Source organism: Siniperca chuatsi, linkage group LG15 (assembly GCF_020085105.1).
Source record: "Siniperca chuatsi isolate FFG_IHB_CAS linkage group LG15, ASM2008510v1, whole genome shotgun sequence".
NCBI lineage: Eukaryota > Metazoa > Chordata > Actinopteri > Centrarchiformes > Sinipercidae > Siniperca > Siniperca chuatsi.
This window is the reverse complement of record NC_058056.1, coordinates 6,083,420-6,104,423: the sequence shown is the minus strand read 5'-3', so window position 1 is coordinate 6,104,423 and position 21,004 is coordinate 6,083,420. Positions and strand designations below refer to the sequence as shown.

The 21,004-nt window shown below is 41.5% G+C and overlaps 1 protein-coding gene across 6 annotated transcripts; it reads left to right on the top strand.

The window, feature by feature from the left end:
• Positions 1-785: 785 nt before the first annotated feature.
• rab3gap2 (RAB3 GTPase activating protein subunit 2 (non-catalytic)) lies at positions 786-20,951 on the top strand. Of its 6 annotated transcripts, none has more exons than XM_044166110.1 (35): positions 786-1,200; positions 2,498-2,586; positions 3,076-3,193; positions 3,282-3,363; positions 3,638-3,685; positions 3,803-3,878; positions 4,054-4,155; positions 4,826-4,925; positions 5,444-5,542; positions 5,974-6,122; positions 6,321-6,400; positions 7,071-7,163; positions 7,290-7,429; positions 8,014-8,209; positions 8,403-8,546; positions 10,218-10,300; positions 10,388-10,452; positions 10,562-10,652; positions 10,845-10,966; positions 11,179-11,389; positions 12,250-12,347; positions 12,661-12,769; positions 12,883-13,043; positions 13,622-13,796; positions 14,080-14,244; positions 15,234-15,340; positions 15,688-15,754; positions 16,185-16,255; positions 16,359-16,394; positions 16,574-16,648; positions 17,418-17,633; positions 18,184-18,273; positions 18,402-18,623; positions 18,779-18,943; positions 20,091-20,951. In XM_044166110.1, exons 1-35 carry the CDS (start codon positions 1,092-1,094, stop codon positions 20,241-20,243), a joined length of 4,107 nt encoding a protein of 1,368 aa, XP_044022045.1. In that variant the 5' UTR covers positions 786-1,091; the 3' UTR covers positions 20,244-20,951. The 6 variants fall into 6 exon arrangements, with proteins under 6 accessions (XP_044022045.1, XP_044022044.1, XP_044022042.1 ...); XM_044166109.1 differs by having other exon boundaries at positions 11,176-11,389; XM_044166107.1 differs by having other exon boundaries at positions 11,176-11,389; positions 16,574-16,702.
• Positions 20,952-21,004: the final 53 nt, after the last annotated feature.

Genomic DNA, 21,004 nt, shown 5'->3' with positions numbered 1-21,004 from the left:
TTTCTCACAGACCAAAATACAAAGCAACCACAAGACTCAAAACACAACAATGAGCAAACTCCAGGGGAAACACCACAAATTGATATACAGTAATATATCTAACTTTTTCGAGAACAAGATTTGCAGGTTCATTTTGTAACCCTCTTTCTGAGCAACGCTGACCTATATGATGTAATTGTTTAATGAGTGCATGAAATCAATGGCTCAGTTACTTTAAAACAAAAAACTTGATGTCGTCCTTCTTCATTAACCTACATTAACAGACTGCACTCATACAGTATACCCTTGATACAATTGGTGTATGGCAATCCATAAAAATGTGTACAGTTAAGATATAACCACAAAGAATGAAAGTTTGATCACATTTTTTCCCCCCTAATCTTCACCAAGCAGCAACCAGAATAGTTACATGAATACATTTTTGTGTACATCACTGAATTTGGAGTTTGACTTGTGCCTTTGAAAAAATCTGCACAAACTACAATGTAAAAAATATGCCATAATGTTCTGGTAGGAGTACAGTAAACTAAAGTGGGGGCATATATGAGAGCTGGGAGGAGAAAGAGACACAAGAGCCAGCAAGCCACCTGAAAAATGTTCCTCTACCGCCCTCTGGCGAAGAAACCACGCCAATACACTTTTTCAAATAACAATAAATTATCAAATTTTGAATTAATATACCGACTATAAAATTGTCTGTATTTTTCTGTCATATAATTTGAGTTATAATTTGTAAACTAATGCATCCTACTCTGCTTTTATTTTGAACATTTCAACTCTAACCCGGAAGCACAGCAGTGTTATGATGCTAATGGTGTGTCAACACATCAGGACTTAGGTGGGAATTGCAAATGTTGGGGGAAAATAAGAGTAACAGAGTCCTATTAATATTTTTTTAGGGGACAGCTGAATACAAGTAAGAAATAGTGTCTTTGTGAACAGGCTGGCATAAAGTTAACACGTTAGCAGGACAAGCAAACGGACTCATACTGCTAACTTAAGCTACGTTGGTCTTCCACAACTGGACAGTTAGCAAGCAGGCTAATTGGCTGATTCCCTGTCTACTTCGGTCCTGACGAGACGGGAGAGAGATGTCGTGCAGTTTATTGGAGTTTTGTCGGCTCCAAGAGCTCAAAACGGTCACGGACTACTTGTTCCAGAGCCAGAAAACCAAGCCAGCGGAAGAGAAGAATCAAACAGGTAACACAACGTTGCCACGGCTAGATAAGGCAGATGCACGTCTGTAGAATGCTACAGCACATCGGTTAAAAGTCACAGCAGTCCAGTTAGCTACCTCTGGAACTAGCTAGTCACAGCACTAAGTTAACACAGTAATTGCTGTCTAACCTAAGGACTATAACGTTACATATAGCCAAATAACGTTATAGCAAGGTGGTTGTAAGGCTGGGGGGAAAGTTCGGTTTGTCGGGTACTAACGTTGCACTTGAATTTTAGATTACAGGCTAACTTGAAATGATCTTGAGCGACATCAAGTAACGGCCCTCTACATGCATAGCAGGGTGTTTTCGCCTAATGTGTTCTGTTTGAGTGCGGTACAAAATAAACTCACGCTTATCCGAAATATACAGAAAATGCATCTCATATGAATTCACTTAATAATAACTGTTTATAATGCCCTGGCTGTAGTAATAAAGACAAGTCATTTGATTGTAAGGCTTTGTAAAGTGAATGATGGCTAGAACTTCATCTGTGCTCTGTGATACCAGCAGGGCACTGAAAGGGGGAGGAGGAGAAATCCGCCTGCCCTTTGTGCTATGAGTCATCCCACATGAGGCACCTGAACACATCACTGCAGGATGCCAGAACAGACACACAGAAAGGGCACTTTTTCATTACCTCACGTCTGATTTCATGTGGATGCGTTTAGACATACAGAATGTGTCATCACCTCATTCTTGTAGCGAAATGACATGGACCCCCCACACACACTGCCCCACGGCATAATGCATTGTCAATGTCAATGGCAACAGGATTCTATCCTGGATTTTGCTACTAAATTCTGTCACTTTGTCTTCCACCCACCAATATTTTTAGGTTATTTCCCCTGTAGCACAACCTTCGTCAGTCCTTCCTCTCTCGTTTCTTTGTTTTATGTTTTGGTAGATTCATATTAGCATGTCTGTGTTGAGTTAATATTTTTTAGCAGTTTTATCACTTCCATGCACAGAATTGCTGTGACTTTAGCCGCTAATTTCACACCCCTCTGTGACAGCTAAATTAGTCAATGTGGTGTGTGTGTGTGTTGGCTACCAGAGATGTGAATAACCTGTCAGTAGGTGCTTGGTCAGATTAGACCAGAATTTCCCCCAGTTATTGACTTCATATAATGATGTGATCTTTAGGAAACCAAGACTTGAGCAAAGGGAGACTGACCACTGTGGAAGTCCTAACATCTGCACAAGCTGCTTTGTCAGCGTGATTCCACAAATTAAAACCAACTGTAAATGAATTTCCCTGTTCCCTTTTTCCCTAACAGAAAATGAGCTGTCTTGGGACACCTCTGAGTGGGAGTCGGCATGGGACAGTGGCGACAACAAAGAGGAGGAAGCTACTTCTGCCACAACGGCTTGTCCTTTTGTATTTCATTCTCTATTCTCACACTGTCATTTTTCCCTACGATATTCAGCAACAGGTGTCTTTGGCATTGCAGCAAAACAGTATAAATGAATAATATTTTATTATCCGTTGTTTAAATTATACAACTGTTGCCCAATTGTCCCATAATTACCCTATATTTTGTAATCAAACCTTGTGATTGATTTACAGCTAACGCGATAGGTAGTGTAAACAAGCTTAATAGCTACAAAAAAAGAGCCGGGGCAACTCAGTCACCCACCACCACAGAGGCCTTCAGTTCCAATGGGACAGTTCCATGGGACATTTCAAATTTGTGAAAAATTGGGGGGAAATTTCCCTAAATAAATTGACAAAAAAACAAAAGCTGCAAACAACTTTGTCCAATACTTGAAACTGACCTGAGGTGTTGTATGGGGTTATCACATTATTTGCAGGTTGAAAGGTCCCTACGCACTGACTTTCCTCTTTGCCCTGCAGGTGGAGGAGGAGACCACAGGGCAGAGTGGAACCTGGCTGCAGGACTGTGTAGTGTCCCTGTCACCCTGCTCCGACCTGCTAGTAGTGGCCCGCGAACACAAGGCTGTCTTTTTCTCAGGTCAGATATTCAAACACACACATACACACACATCTCTAAGTACACAGAGGAATTATAAATTGCTGTTAATGTTTCTTGATTCTTACAGCTAAGTGGCGTTCGGATGACAGCGGCAGAGAGGAGATGACCCTGGCTGTGTCTTGGACTGGAACCCTCAGCACTGACGAAGGGTAAGACTCAAATTCAATAGAAGAGTTGATGATGGGTTTGCGTTATATCTAAGGACAAGTGATTTAAGGAAGATGACACTATATTGGAAGACAAAAGGCAAGAAACTTAAAGGGAGGACTGAAATTGGACTTCAGAGTGACAAGGAAAACTACAGAGGATAAAGAAGCGTCACAGTGAAAAGGGATAGTTGTTTGACAGTGGGGAAACAAATGAAACATGAGATAATGCATAAGTTTAAACATCTCCTACTTTGTGTTTGTTTTCCTACTACAGAGAATGTGTGAGCAGTTGTATCTGTATACCACTGGCAAGCCAGAAGAGGTAAGAATGACTTAAGTAGGAAATGGAGGAGATGTCTGTGGACGTGCAAAATGCTTGTGTGTTTGTATACGTGTCATAATAGCTGTTTTTACAGTGTATGTTTGTGCGTATTTGTAGAAGCTCCACAGGACGGCCTGACTGGACATGTGTAGTAGTGGGTTTCACTTCTGGCTATGTCCGCTTCTACACAGAGGTACAGTATATCGTCGATCTCAAGTACAATCTTCTCTCTCCTTTTTGTGTACTGCAGTGCTTTGTAGCCTGTGCAACGACTTACTTTTTCAGATAATCAACAGAACAAGGAAATGAAACCATTGAATACAAAATAGGCAGGAATGACAGTATTAAATATGACTGTTTCTCATCAGAACGGGGTTCTTCTCCTGGCTCAGCTGCTGCATGAGGACCCTGTATTGAGGCTCAAGTGTCGCACATATGAGATCCCTCGTCATCCTGGAGTATCTGAGCAGGTAATGCACACACCGAACACTCCTATCAGAACTGTGTATGACAATTATGTTCAAATTGAAATGAATAGCTTGACATTTTGGAAAAGACGCTTTTTCGCTTTCTTGCCAAGAGTTACACGAGAAGATCGATACCACGCTCATATCTGCGCAGTAAATACGGAAGCTAAAGCCAGCAGCCAGTTACCTTAGCACAGTCTCCGCTGGTTGCCAAGCAACATCACGGTGACGACAGGACTCCCGGAAGTCAGCTCTCCAGGTCATAAATAGTCTGGCTTAAATAGTCTTGTTTTTTTGTACAGATTAAATAAAGGAGCTATAACACAATTAGTGAGCTTTAGTTTGAGTTTAGTTTGTTAGCCATGCTAGCTGTTTTCCCTCTGTTTCCGGTCTTTATTGTAAGCTAAGCTAACCGCCTGATGGTTGTAGCTTCATATTTACCATACAGACATTAGAGTGGTATCAATCTTCTGATATAACTCTTGACAAGAAAGCGAATAAGTCCGTTTCCCAAAATGTTGAACAACTCCTTTAACTGTATGATTGAGTGTGGAAATGAATTCTTGAACACATTTTTGTGATCAGATATTCTAAACTCAAGGTTTGCTTACTAGCTTCTCCTGACCTTTTGACTGCGTCCCACTAATGTGTTATTGATTTTTTTTGATCACAGCATGAAGAGTTAAGCATCCTCTACCCTGCTGCTCTGGTCACCATCGATGGCTTCAGCCTCTTTCAATCTCTGCGCGCCTGCAGGAACCAGGTGGCGAGAGGTACTGCTGCTTGTGCGACCATGTGTGTAATTGTGTGTGTGTGCATCCAACTGAGAGTATGTACAGTACGTTCATATGCTTGTGTGTTTATATTATAGGATGAGAGTCATGGGGTTCTAGTGTTAAATGTTATAGTATTTTGCAGTGCGTTGACTAGCCATGTGTTCTTCACTTGCTGGCTGGGTGGATAGTGTTTGCCATAAGGCATTCAGGTACTGAGGAGACATACACACAACTACCACTGTACCACTGCCACACACATACACAGCAGCTTCAGCAGGGTTTCTCTGAGCATCTAGTAGTGCTGCGTGCATGTGTGTTGGTGTGTGTGCCTCCCCATGAGTGTGCTTTGTGGCCTAAAGGAATCCTTGTTACTATTAAAAGCACAGTAACCCCAGTTTTAAATGTTGCTAAATGCAAGGCATGCCTACTAGCTCAAGGCAAAAGATGATGAAATCCCAATCCCATTACCAAAAATGTAGCAATCAAATGGTACATTAACTGCGCTTTCCATCCAGCGGCAGCAGCAGGTAGTGATGTGATCCAGCCTCCTCCCCTGGCCTATAAGAAGTGGGGTCTGCAAGACATGGACACCATTGTGGACCACAGTAGTGTGGGTAAGAGACCTTTTTTTTTTTTTTTTTTAAGAGTAATTGATTTGTGTTCATATTAGTGGCTCTTCCTTACCCACCTTTTGATTTACTACTTCAGCCCAGGGTTAAAGTGATTAGAGGTGATTCTCTAATTTTTCTCACATTTTTTTATTGCACATATGACTTACTGACAAAATTCCCACAATAGTTTGACAACAAACACTTCCTAGGAAAACGGCAAACAAAATAGATTTTTCATTATGCCTTTGTATGTATGCATTATAATGATTAAAAAGTAAAAGTTTTGTGCAGTGGAGTCATATGCTGGGAAGAGATTCTTTTGTTTAAAATCAAATCAAATGAATGATTGACTTCCACAAGAAAGTACTGTACGCACTGCACTAATTCATTTTCTTTTCATCCCTGTTCTCTCTCCATCTCTCTCCTGCTGTTAGGCATTATGACACTGTGTGTGTTTGACCAGATGAAGAATGCATCTATCTTGGGGGGGTTTAATGCTTCAGTGAAGGGCAGCCCCCCCGCCATGAGCCAGTATGTCACTGTGGGAGGTGGGCCATTCACAGGCTTTTACTATGCTGTAGAGGTGAGTGAGAGAGAGATGGCGCAAGTCAGGCTGTTTATTTCCCAATAAGAATTATTGTACAGGCAACATAACGGTACATTTATGTTAAGTACTACGTGGTGCAAATAACCTGAAAGGGACAGTGCAAGACATATGTGTGCAAATGAATGCATTTTAAAGAGTAAATTCAGCTATTTGTGTCTCTCTGTCTTTCCTTAGGGAAGCTCCCAGCCTCTCCTCTCTCACGTGGCTCTGGCTGTGGCCAGTAAACTCACCTCAGCCCTCTTCAGTGCTGCCAGGTGTGGTGATGGTGTGTGTGTGTGTGTGTGTGTGTGTGTGTGTGTGTGTGTGGGCGTGGGTGTGTAAAACCAAGCTTCCATTTGTGTATAAGCAAGGTTATCTGCATTAATTTATTAGTTAATTAATTAACAATAATTCTACCAAACATAATTTTACTTAAATTAAACATACCACAAATGAGACAAACAATAGTTCAAGAAACAAGGTAAAGTAAATACCAGAGGAGCTGGACTAAACTGATAACCACATCTCAGTTTGTAAAGTGCATTGTTTAAAAGACAAATAGGGTTGTCCAGTGTTTCCGTGTGCCTGTGTGTGCATTTAATTGTCAGACAAGCACACACTTGAAGACTGAATGCCGCACTGTTGACAACCTTCTACTGCTGTAACAGCACAAAGTATCTGTATAATTATAGCCTGTTCTCTGCTCAATGCCAGCTTAATCCATACAGGGGGGTAATTCGCTTTCATCCTCCCTTGAGTCTCTTTTCACTCTCGTTTTAGTGCATCTCAAGTGTATGTTGTCAGTTGCTTCCTCTCATTTATCACCTTTATACTGTAGTCTCTCTTAATTCCTCTCTTTACATGGATTCATCGTCTTATTTGTCTCTTGCTCACTTTCTCTATTTTTCATCATTTCATCACTTTCTCTTGCTGCTTTCCTCTCAGTGGATGGTTAGGTTGGAACAAGAACAAGAATGAAGAGGAGGCTGTTCAGAAACAGAAGCCCAAGGTGGAGCCTGCAACGCCCTTGGGGATCAGGTACCAATCATGATATCTTAACACAAATGTAGCTATACCCAATTGTGCCCTATTGGTACTGGCAATATGAAGCTCGTTGATGTCCTTCCGTCGTCCCGTCTCTTAAATCTGACCTCTCTCGTCCAGATTTGGTCTCCCAGACTCTCGTCGGCACGGCGAGTCCATCTGTCTTTCCCCCTGCAACACACTGGCTGGGGTGACGGATGACTTTGGTCGAGTCACACTGCTGGACTTGGCCAGGGGCATTTCCATTCGCATGTGGAAAGGTGAGGAGAAAGAGAGAAAAGACCAAGGACTAAAAAGTGAATATTATAGAGGTTTTGTAAAGGGATCTTTGTAAAGAACTGAACAGGTCAAGCATGGAGCCGTGCTAAGAAGGCAGAGCCTTTATATCCCTCTTATATATTCCCTTTCTCTTGTCTCTATTCAGAATTGAGGCACCATGGTTAACGTCAAGACTTGAGTACATAAATAACTTTGTGTTACCAATGAAACATGTCTGAAGTATTCATGTAGTCCGAGAGCACAAAACATTGAACCCTTACATGCAGGGCACAAAATTAGCACCAGCCAAATGCTGGTAAAATATGCAAGTGGGTGGTAGATGTGCTTCACTCACCAGCCAAAACAACAATGGTAATCTATTATTGGCTGGTAAAATTTGAACATTCACTAGCCGTTTGGCCGGTGGAGAAGAAAGTTAGTTTTGCACCCTGCTTACATGCTGTCTATCAAACATTCATAGCCTCTGTTTCTTCTTTAAAATCAGTTGTAATGCCAAGTCATGCATTCAGCTTAAAAGTTGTTTAGTGTCTCCCTGTAATGTAAGTATAACTATTCATTACTGCAGGTTACCGAGATGCTCAACTGGGTTGGCTGCAGGTTCCAGAGGAGCGAGGTGATCGGGAGTTCTCCCCCTCTGCCGCCCTCCCCAGACGCCATGCTCTGTTCCTGGTCATCTACGCCCCCCGCAGGGGAATCCTGGAGGTGTGGGGGATGCAGCAGGGCCCTCGAGTTGGAGCCTTTACTGTGGGCAAACACTGCCGGTATAAACAATGCACTCTCAAACTTTTTCTTCCAGCAATTTCTTAGCCTCAAAAGCATCACAAGCAAAGCAGCACCTGTGCATCTCCATCTTTAGCATACCACAGAAGCATATACTGTGCACTCAAGGATAGCCAAACTGGGGAATAGCACACAATAAAATATACGTAAAATATTGCATGCATGCACTTCCAGGTTGCTGTATGCTGGCTACCGTCTGATGGGGGTGAACAGTGTGACCAGTCAGGGCTGGAAGCTCCACACCCAGCAGGTGTGTCTGCTAGATCCCATCACAGGAGCATTGAGGACAGTGAACATCCCCTTCCACCTAGCCCTCAGGTTGGTACACAGACAAAAACACACACATACATTGACGTCAAAGATACTGTGGATCAGCTGTTTGTCATGCAGGCATTTTTAAAGGAATAGTCCAGATCCTCTAAAGCTCACTAATTAAAACATTATAGCTCACTTGTTTAAACTCTACAAAAGGGGATTATGTCCCAGACTATTCTCTGCCATCAGCAGTAACTTACTGGAGTCTCCGCTGGTTGCCTGGCAACCTCACAGTGATGACAAGACTCCAGGGGCCAGACGTATAAACGATGTGTACGCATAAAAATCATGCGTACGCCTTTTCCCACACATAAACTGTTATTTATAAAAGAAGACTGTGCTGTGAGAATGTGCATACCTCACGCATACTTCCAACCAGGCGCACACACGGTTTTCAAGAGATAGCTGCTGGTGATTATAATAAGGTTGACATGAAATATAAGGTGAGAGATGTAACCTTATAGTAAAACATTGTTTGTTTAGGTTGTTTGCCAATTTCACTGATTGCATCATTTTTGCAGTCTACACAGTGTTCTGTAAAATGTTACTTAGAGGCGCATTTATAAACTTGTTTATGGTGATGAGTGATGAATTCTATTCTTTTATTTACATTTGAGCCATTTTTTCCTGTTAATAATCTTTTCATTTTATCCTGAATTGTGAAGGGCTTTGTAAAGTCTGTTTCAATGTGAGGTCTATAAATTAATCCTTGATCATCCTTCTGACATTTAATAATGATAACTGAGACCTTATTGCAGTGATGGTTTACAGGTACATGTGATGAATTAGTGTTATGGCTGCTATAAATGGCCACGACCATTACACAGTGTGTAATGGTCGCACGTAATAACAGCTTTTCTGTTGGTGCAACACAATCGGTGAAATTGCGCTTCTTCTTCTTTGCCGTTCTTCTCATTGACGGGTCTGATGAGTGGTGGAGCAGGCAGAAGTATCGATATGCAAACGGATGTATAAGGGCGTTTCTATACCCATTTATGGCTAACTGTGGGAGTTGAAATGAGGCTCGTGCACGTGCGCCCGGTTCCACAATGATTGAGATTTCTAAAACACAACCATGCGTACGTACGGCTTTATAAATCTGACGAAAAGAATGTGTATGCATATTTCTTCTGTTTTAGTCGTGAATCTACGCAGAGTTTTATGCTTCTGGCCCCAGGACTCCCAAGATTCCCAAAATGTCGAACTATTCCCTTAACACTTCAATTAGAGTTTCTTGTAGGATTGCTTGCAGATGTGCGGTGGGGATACTTTTTATCCTGAGACTCAAATTTGCTCATGAACTATTTAGTTATTGGTCCCTGTATGTAGGAATAGCAGTTCTCGTCATATTTGTATTGCATTACTCAGCTATAGACACATATTACTTTTGTTTTACATAATTGACTCACTCAACTCAAGAGACTTATTAAGATCACTGCTTAAAATGTTAAGGGAAAGGACTTTTGGCAACTGGACTGTCATCATTTACTTTCACAGCCATGGTTTTCAACCACAATTTCAAAAGTCTTCATGTTCTTAAATAAAATTCACCTTCAAGCACAAAGTTTAGGCTGTGATACCTTGTCCCCAGTTTACAAGTTTTTAAAGACACCCTTTTAATGAGGGCTGCCAGCAAGCCATTTAAACCCCATCTTTCTGTCTTCTTCATTTCAGTGACAAGAAGAGCGAGCGAGCCAAAGATATGCACCTGTTAAAGAGACTGACTACTATACTAAGGAGCAGAGAGGTGGAGCCTGGTAAGAGATACAAGAGTGACAGCTGAATGGACATGTAGATCTAAGTGTATGAGATGAGAGAGATGTGAATCTATGTTTTCTTTTCAGATATTTTGGAGAGAGAAGCCAAAAGTGTGCTGCTGGATATCAAACACCCTGCCATTAAGAAGCAGGTATAACCAAAGATACAGAACAAATGGCCTCACACACTAATAGAGAGGCATATTGTCTTCAGCGGTAACAGTCAAAATTTCTAACTGCAGTCTTGGCACTTCATTTTAGGCTTTGGAGTCTCTGCTGTCAAATAAGAATGCTCCTGTCTCATGTCTTACTAACATCACATGTGCCTTATATGACACTCTGAAGCAACAAGGTAAAGTCTGATTTTTCTAAAATATAATATAGTAAAACTAAAGTGTCATGAACTGGTTTTCCAAATAATTTTCTCAGCTAAATGCCTTAAATGTGAAATACTGTAAATGTAAAATGTTACGTACATGTACGTATCATACATATGTCGATGGTTTTCTCTCTCTATTTGTGGTTGTGTATGCCTGCATTATAGACCCTGAGGAAGTGGATACAGCATTACTCCAGCTCTGCTCTTCACAGCTGAAACTGCTTCAGCTCTACACTGACATCCAGCAACTGCATTCTGCTACAGACATAGAGGCCTGCTCTAAAAATGTGAGAGGACACACACACACATACACGTAAATAAAGCTTGTTAATGGTACTCACATAAACCTTTTCCAATACATACTACATAATATAAAATAGGCTATTTTAAGGTTTGCGGTAAAGCTACCAGTTAGGTCGATGTTGTTGCTTGGTGGTCACCTTAAACCTCATTATTATTCCTTTATGATAAACACTCAAATGTTCTCCCCACCCAGCAGGACTCCCTCGAAGGCATAGAGGATGAATTGTCCCGTGTTGGCCTCACCTTGCAACGCTATGCCCAGCTCACCTCGAGACCCAGTGTTTCCTTTGCCCAGGACTCACCTGACTCACCCCTGCCGGCCCAGGCCTTTCTCTCCCAGATGGAGTGCACCGAGGACGGGGAGTTGAGGGTGATCCGGGGGTCTGAAACTGAATGGAATCAGCTAGGTATGGCAACATATCATGCACATTATACGCCTTGACCTTTACCCAGTTACCCCGATAGATACCATGACACAATCAAAAATGAATGGCACTATGTGTCTTCTTCCTTTCCTTTCGGCTGTTCCCTTTCAGGGGTCGCCACAGCGAATCATGTGCCTCCATCTAACCCTGTTCTCTGCATCCTCTTCACTCACACCAATTAACCAATTAACTTCATGTCACTCACACCAATTAACTTCATGAATGGCACTATGTGTAGCATTTGTTAATCTCAGTAGACACTGTCAAATTAATTGATACCTAAGTATAAAGAGTATAAAATCTCATTTGACAATGAGATACTGGTAGTGTCTGTCTCACACAAGTGGAATTTTATTGCTGTGTTTCTCCAACCGAGAGGAGACTCCCAAGAGTTCCAAAATCTGAGTTACTGTGCTGCTCATAAATAAAGACAGTTTTGTCCCAGTCTGATGTCTTGTTGACATGAGGAGGGTGCACAAACTACACAACTGTGGAGGTGTACGGATTACAAGATTATTCCACTTGGAGAAATACAAGACTGGATCAAATTATCAACAAATATATTCTACGAAGACATGTCACTGTGGGGCAGTGCCAGTTTGTCAGGTGCAGATGTGATGCATTCTGTCCCAGACTCATGTGGTATACAGTATATGTATCAAACAAATGGGCATGTGTAAAAATAGCACAGGTAGGATTTACACAAGCCACAAGGAGTGGAGGAGGAGAAAATAATTGGAAATAAATCTTTTAATATACAGAAATCTCAATGACATCAGACATAGAGGGAGCACACCACACAAATCCAGACTGAGGACTTTGCTCTTGTGTGTCCTTTGCAGGGAATTTTATGTTCTGGGGTTGTCTGTGTGGAAAAAGCCCACTCCATAAAGTCTGTGACACACTAAAGCAGGCTGGCATCAGTCCACAGCAACTACTGGTAAGATGGAGGAAAAGACAGATTGATGGAATGGGTTGAAATTAAGTGTGGTCAGGGTTAATACTTGAACATGTCTAGAGGGGAATAGGAAATGAATCAGCTGATTGTGACAAATCAGTAGACAAATGTAATAATGATTTGTAGTTTAATTTAAAAATCTGTGTTTTTTTAGGAAAAAATTCCATGTAAAAGAATGGGAATGGCAGCAATCAAGAATATATAAATAATTTCTAGTAGAGTGTCACTATTTGAAATTTATTTTTTGTCTCTAATATTTAATTTTCATACTTCCTGTTCTACTTCTTTCTTTCAGTCTCTCTTGCTAAGTGTGTGGTTGCAAAGAGAGAAGGAGGTGCTACAGAAACCAGAAGAAACTGTTCGAAACCTACACACACTACTCATCGCCTTCAGCAACATGAAAGGTATGTGTCCAGTGTGTGCTGACTTCTTTGCATAAGTGTTTGTCTGTCAACCAATGAAAGTCAATGAAAAAGAAGGATGAGAAGAGTTACCACGTCTTCTCCCTCTCTTTTAGGTGCAGTTGAGGAGTCTTGGGACCCCCAGTCTATCTCCCCATGGTGGCAGCAAGTTCGCTGTACATGCATCCAGTCCCACAATGCTGCCGCTGCTCTGCTGGCTGCCTTCGTTGCTCACCGTGCTGCTAAGGGTAGCATCACAAGCCGGGCTGACAGCAAGGTGGAGAAGTGTCACGCACACACACACACACACACACGCGCACATACACACATGAGTGCAGTCATCAGCCAGTACCATGAAAAATGAAATTATGGAGAACAAGAATTGTTTAGTCTAGGGCTTGATTTTGAAGCAAGAGATGTTACTTGTGTGTTGTTGAAGCATGAAGCTGGTACTCCTCCACCTTCGTCACTGATGAAGTTCAAACGGACCACTCTGAACTGTGCTTGCTGTGATGTCACAATTGGAGAAACTAATGGCTTTTCACCAAAAGTTGTTCAGCTTCACCTAAAAATCTTTTGGTTTCCAGAGCACCACACCCACCTCTGCTGAAACAGGCTGTTTTGGGCTCATTAACATAACAGCAGTCTGTTTGGCTCTAGCCCCTCCCTTAATCATGAATCAGAAAAGTGTTTCAAAGACATACAGTAAAAAAAAAAAGCAGAAATAGGAGAATACCTCACTTTATAATGATTCAGTACTACAGCAATATAACTGTACTTCTAGGCATAATACCAACTTCTAAAACCACACTCACTGACTCAGCCTATTTTATGTTTTTTTTTTTTGTGCGACAGTTGCAGTCAGAGTGGGAGGCGGTGTCCCTAGAGCTGGAGCAGTGGGTGGTGTGTGTTCGCCAGCTAGAGGATGTGCTGGTGTTGCAGACTCTGCTGTTGGTGCCTCCTCCTCAGGGAGCAGCGGGGGGCGCTGCAGCACAGTGCTCCATCAAAACGCTGCTGGAGGGAGGCACAGGTAGGCTGTAAAGAAGAATATCCTCAGGAATATATAGAGGCAGACAGACAAGCTAAGTAAGACAGTATTACTTTCCTGTTAGCTTGTCTTTCTGCCTCTCTGCGTTCTTTATTTCTATTTAGCTATCTTTTTTTTGCGGATTTCTTTTCTTTCACTTCCTTCTTGTATTTTGTTTTCTATTTTTTTCTTTCTTCTTCCTTTTAGTGTCCATATTCTGGTTGTGGCTACATAAGACAGATTCTCTTGTATTTTTATTGTTTCCTTTTTACGTCCATCTGTAAAGGTGGCATTGCCGACAGTGTCTCCAAGTGGGTGTTCAGGCACAGCTTGGCCCCCGAGCGACTGAAGGAAATTCTCCAAAAGAGAGAAGACAAACTAGAGCAGAAGGCAGGAGAAGAAGGAAAGCAGCAGGAGGAGAAGAGCCAAGAGGACACAGACAGAACAGCAGGTCAGGACTAAGAAGTATTTAGCAGCTGGAATGAAGTCTGGACAAGGACTGGTCAAAATGTTGGCCTTTGACACACACAAATCATCTGTACTATACTACTACATTTCACCTTATACTGTATCTTATATCCCATACTATATTATATTGTATTATATTTCTATATTACAGCTACAGACAACAAACACTCAGTATCATTACATAATCGTATTATATATTAGTCTGGTGTATGCTGTTTATATACTAGACTCTGCTGCTAATAATCAGTCACTTTATCTCATAATTTTGTCTTTAATTGCTCTTGTATAGTTTCTATTTTTATTTATATTCCTATTTTAGTTTTATATACATGCTATTATTTATTTATTTACTTTCTCTATTTATTTGCACTTATTTCTGTCCTTGTGCTGCTGCAACAACCACATTTCCCTTCTGGGGAAGGCTTATCTTATTGTATCAATTTAGATATTGCAGATTGCAACCATTTGAATACCACTTGCCTCACCCTTCCCTTTCAAGCGCGTAGGAGAAACTATATTGGCCGCGAAACTCGTAAAAAACGCAAAAGGCCCTATCTAGTGCCAGTGTTTGGTTTGTCCGACCTGGGCTACTGTAGAAACATGGCGGTGCAACATGGCAGCCTCCGTGGAAGGGGACCCGCTCCCTATGTAGATAAAAACTGCTCATTCTAAGGTAATGAAAACACAACAATTCTTATTTTCAGGTAATTATACATTAATGAAAACATACTTATATATCTAAATATTTCATTTCTGCCAATCGCTCCTCCTAAAGGTTACACACTGGACCTTTAAATCACACATCGGCACAGTGCTTCAACCTTGCTTTAACTGTTAATTGTATAATAACCTTTGTAGATTCGTACAACGTTACTTGAGCAATGTAATGACTGTCACAATACATACTATTTCATGGAACCTGTTTATACCCTCAGATCAAGTCCAAGTCAAATACTGTCCACTGTTTTCCAGAGCTGTTGGTGGCAGTGTGCCAGCGGTTCCCACACTCCCTCTCACCTGACTTGCTCTTCGCCCACTGCTGCTGGGAATATGTAGTGCAGTGGAACAAAGACCCTGAGGTGCACATTCACACATGCATACACACACTGTATATGAACTAACATATAGATGAGTTTTTGTCTTTATGAAAAATAAAATTCAAAAGAAGTAAGACAGCCACGAAATGTCTTTACTTCTTTTTGCTGCTGGATTCTGTTTTTGATAACTTTTCATGTAGTGTTATCAGTTTGGGTATGACCCCTTCTCTGCTAGTTTCATCTGTTCATTTGTGTATATTCTCACTACTTGCTGCAACAAGCCAGTTTCACCAAAGGGGAAAGGCAGGTTTTCATAAATCCAAGGACCATGGATGACAAACAACCACCTTTGTTTTTAAGTCTGGACTCACACCTGCTTCTCTTCCTAGGAGGGCCGATACTTATGCTGGGCTGTGGAACATCTGAAGCTGGTCTCCAGTCCACATATCCAACTAGGTGAGCGGCTCAGTGTAATCTATCTAATAATATGTTTTTATCTATAATTGTGGAAAAGGGTGTAATTTTCTTCAGGTATGTACAAAATACCAGCTCAACTACAAGGTACAAGTACAAGGTAATTTATTTATCATTTTACAACACAAGGTTGTATAATGAAATGAAAGTTTGTAGTCCCTTCATGCTACACACATACTGTAGCAGACAGCATAACAGATAATTAAATTCATATTAAAATAGGGTAACATAAAATAAAACAATAAATACAGTGCGTATATATATATATATATATATATATACCGTATGTCCTCAGAGTGAAAGTCTTAGATTACCAGCTGTGATGTCAATGTCCCCACTTTGTAAATCCGTACTTTCTGAAAGTGACAGTTTTATTAGTGTGTCATTGGACTTCTTTGAATCTTCCTCACAGGTATTTCTTCAATGATGTGGAGTACGTTCATTGTCAAGCGTGTCTCAGCAGCAGCCTTCCTCATGGAGAAGGTAAGTCATGCACATACGCTATACAGTGTGCCTGTGTATCTGAGGGAAGGTGTTGTTGAGTCTGTGAGGCAATATATAAGATGTTAACACGTCTATTTCCTAGGTGGGGAAAGCACCCAAAGATCGCTTATGTCGACGGGTAAGTACGTGTTTCAGTACAAATTCTAAAAAGATCATCCTAAATTTAAATATATGATACCAGTTTTGATATATGATAGATTCATTCGTTCGGTATTTTATGATTTTTATTTCAGATGTAAAGTATTGCAATTAAAGCATTAAGCTGCACATATTAAGGACGTGTGTTTGTGTGTGCAGGATGTCGGGATGGGAGACAAAGCCGTGACGTCTTTCCTGGGCTGCTGTGTCCAGCTGCTGCAGATCCTCATGGAGGTGACTGGAGTATTGGTTAAAAATCACTACCCTTTGTCTTTTATAAATGACTATGTAAGTAAAGACATTCCACTAAAAAGCATGGAGAAACCCATCACTGCCACTACTAACCACACCAATGCTTGATATGCATTTGATTTATTAGCTAGCTAGCTTACTTAAATATGTTTTAAGACATAAAAATACTCTGCTTGCAATAATGATTTGCGTCTTATATGGTTTCTCCACAAAGTAGTGCAATCACCTTGTTAATAATTCTTAAAATTACATCTGCTCCTCCCTCATTGAAAAATCTAAAATCTATGAATATGCAAACATGGTTCATTTTAAAAGTTTAACTGCTAGACATAAAGTATCCTACTAAACTGCAAAGTCCAATCTCAGTGTATGTGCACTGGAGGTTTCAAGTTTCCACATCTATACCACTTCCAAACTAGTTGTGATGTCACAAATCCTGCTCGTACGTCCACATGTTAACATTTCAGATTTAAGGTGAGCACAGAGCAACTTTCCCCCCTTCACCAGACGAATGTGAACAGCCTTCTAGTGTCGACCTCTGTACACATATTCTAGTGAAGCTCAAACATCCAAGTGAAGTAACAATTAGTAAAAGAAATTTTCAACTAGAAGGGGACTTTTGCATGTGTTGTATTCTGCACTCGACTGTGTTAACTGTGAACTAAACTGAGCTGTGATCATAATTTGAACGAGCCACCTGTTCTTACGTGCACACAACCCTTTCCCCTCGCCACCTCTTTTCTTCACCCAGGCGGACTCGGCGGTGGAGGAGGTTTCCGCTCCGGAGCTGTCCGTGGAGGAGGCTTGGTGCGGGGCAGAGGGCCCCGCGTCCATAGCTGAACTTGCCCTGGAGCAGAGAGGCGTCCACTACCCCTTGGTGCAACACCACTGCCTGTTAGCCTCCCTGCTACATGCTGCTATGACCTTCAGCCTGAAGGTCAAACCTCTCAGCCTGTTTGACAGCAAGGTGTGGAGACACACACACAAACACACACACTCATGTTGACTGTGAAGGTAAGCCTGTCTGCATCCACCAGAGTTAAATGTCTGGACAAGGCTTTAGACATCATTTAATAGCTACTGGATATGCTCATGTGCTCACAGATTACTATATAAAAGGTTATTTGCATTATGCACTGATTAGAACTTTGTGCGGTGTCATTTTATATTAACTCATATTGTAGTATTATAGCATTGTCTGTTTGCAAACTTTGTATATTGGGTGTTTCAAAAGTAGGCACAGCATTTTATATACTTTATTTATCCTCACTGATCACTCATTAAGTATTTTCCTGGATTTATTTAGACTACTGAATGTTGACTGTTTGTTAAAATGTTTCTTTATTCGTACCCTTGGTGGAAACATCTTTTTTTATGTCCACAGACCACTTTGAAATGAACTCTTACTTTAATGTCAAACAACTCTCTCTTTTAGAGCTGTTGTTATTACAAAACCTAAACACTGTAGTCTTGATTTATTTGTGCACCAACTTGTTTATGTTTGTGTGTTGTCCCAGGGTAAGAATGCTTTCTTCAGAGATCTGACGACCATCCAGCTGATGCCCAGTGGAGACATGGACCCAGGCCTGGTCTCACTACGACAAGAGGTGAGAGGTGGACTTGCATCGACATGTCAGTAGAAAATTAAGATCTTGAAACAAATGGTTTGTTGTCTCAGCACTCTTATTCCATCTCTTCACTCTCCATACCGATTAACATTCCTACTCTGTCTCAGTTCCTCCTCCGTGTGCTGAGCAGCTGGGTGCAGGCTATAGATGATCCTCCCAGCTCAGCCTCTGGCACCAAGTCCCCTCTACCCTCTAGTGGCCCCAAGGCTGACTGGTGGCCCTCGCTGTGTCTGGAGCTGGGCTCCCTGCTGCAGGTCAACCCCGACATCCTGAGACGACACCTCGTCTGCGAGCTCTACAACCAGGGCCTGGACCTCCGGGCTGAAGAGGTAAGGGAAAATGTGGTTTTCTTTGTAGCAGACAAGCTACAATTGCTACTTTTGTTAAACCTTTATGCTTACCACAGCGCGTGATAAGTCATACAATCCAATGTTCTGCTCTGACATTTCATCTTAAGTATGTGGTTTCACATCTTATCACCCAGGTGATGTTAGAGGTGGAAGATAAGGATGTGCTGGGCTCCCAGCTGCTGGTGCTGACTGGCCAGAGACTGAGCTACTCACTGCTCCACAGCCAGAGCCAGACCCAGGCTGCCATGGAGCTGCTGGCCCGCCTGCCCCCCACCCTCTGCACATGGCTCAAAGCTATGGTGAGACACCAAAACAAGACATGTCAATCACAGGTTCTTAGAGGCTAGATGCTCTTTTCCATAAGTGCATTTATGTACCCCGAATTTTTCATTAAGTTCAAGCCTTGTCTTCCAGTATGTAGAGAGGCACCCTGAACCACAAATCCTCCAATAGACAAACAAATTAAATAAAAAGAGAGAGCCGATCCGAGGGGAACCCAGCAGTTAGACCCGACCAGAACAGACCCAAGGATAATTAGACCTGACCCAAAAAATCAGAGAGAGAACATCAACGCCAGCAGTAGCATGATGCACTCTCAGTATAATAATAATGTCTTAAGAACAAATGAAAAGTGATAGAAATCAATTAAAAGAATAATTTGTTTAACTGCTTTAAGGACTAATTGATATAAATAATTGTCATATTTTCACCTCCTGCACCAATTATAAAACATTCTGTTCTGTGATAAATAGACAAGATAAGATTGGAACCAATTTAATATCTGTGAATCAAATTTCAAAAATACTCATTTAATAGCATCTGTTTTTTACACAAGCTACTAATTTCCTAAAATATTTTCTCCCTCTGTGATTATGACGTACCACTGAGCTGACTGAGAACGCTCGGATCCATTCATATCCACTCGGGTATTAAGACATTTTGACACACAGACCTAAGACCCGTGCCAATAAAACCAGGCCGTACCCGACCCGATTGGACTGAGTGTTATGTGGACCAGTCTGACTGTGGTCCAGGTGTTTCAACTCAGTTCCTCAAAACCGAGTGTACCTACAAAGACCTCTAATACAGGAATAAAAAAATAAGCTGAAATGGAGGAAAGGAAACAACTTATCTGTATATATATTTCTAACAGCAAAATCACAATTCTTCTGTTTGTGTAAAAAATACTTTTTGTTGTTTTATTTCACACTTCCCATGCCAATAAAGCCCATTTGAATTTGAGACACAGGGTTAATTTAGAAGAGTGATGGCCACTGCTAGTATTTCCCTCTTTAAGGAACGGACTATGCAGTTTGGTCTCCTACTGAGAAGATGTATTTTAGGACCCATTTTCGTCAAATAAATATTGATATCACCTAATTGGAAGCTATACAGATTTGCACTGAAAGGCCTGTTTAACAATGTAATGTGTTTTGTGGGCTGCAGGACCCGAGCGAGCTGCGGTGCCCCCTGGTCCCCCTGCCCCAGACCAGCAGGCTGGTTGGCCGTCTGATTGAAATCCTTCCTGAGAACCACGGCCAGTACAGCCTGGCCCTGCACCTTCTGGAGGCTGTGGAGGCCCTCAACACTGAGGACTGACCCTGAGATGGAGAGGGCGGTGGAGACACCTTTTGGAGGCATGACCATAGTGGGCAGATGGAGAGACAAGGAAGGAAATAAAATAAAATTAAAAAATCATGAAAAGAAGAAGGTTGGGATGGAGGCAGAGGTGTTATATGGTCACTGCAGAAAGACACCCCCCCATGATGAATGGCCTTCTCACCCTCTTTCGTCATTGTCATGGAGATTTTGTGTTTTGTTATTCAGCTCATGTTAATATGATAAATTCGTCCTCACAACTTAATTGTACAAGGCAGTGATATATAGAGTGGATATGATAGGCTTTTAACTTTTTTTAATCAGTCATATTTTTGCGCATGTAACATATATATTATATTGAATACTTACTGAAGAGTATTGCGGGTTTATGAGATGGCTATTAAGGAATGGGGCATGTCTTTTCTTTGTCACTTCACCTTCATTTTCAATCTGATTGACTTTAAAAATCAGACGTCAGTGTGTGGGTGTCCTAACTTTGTGCCATATCAGAGTTCTGTTTGACGTTTCTCCTTCCTCTTTCCCTCTCATGGACAAGAGATGTATCATAAAGAAATATGGACCTTGATTTTTATTTATATATGCAGACAGTACTTTACTAGCTGTGCCTGTACACCTCCTAGTCTGTAGTCCTACGTCCAGCGGCTCCTACTAGGCTGATCCAATGCAGAATAAAGGGGTTTATCAAAGGCTCAGATGTTTATGTTGAGATAATGCAGTGTTATTGGCTACTTGTTTAATTC

Bases quoted from the DNA above. Each gene is read 5' to 3' on its own strand.
- rab3gap2 (XM_044166105.1), top strand. From the start codon at position 1,092: ATGTCGTGCAGTTTATTGGAGTTTTGTCGGCTCCAAGAGCTCAAAACG. The intron at 1,201-2,497 runs GTAACACAACGT...TTTCCCTAACAG, and splicing joins GGAAGAGAAGAATCAAACAG to AAAATGAGCTGTCTTGGGAC. The intron at 11,390-12,249 runs GTATGGCAACAT...TGTCCTTTGCAG, and splicing joins AACTGAATGGAATCAGCTAG to GGAATTTTATGTTCTGGGGT.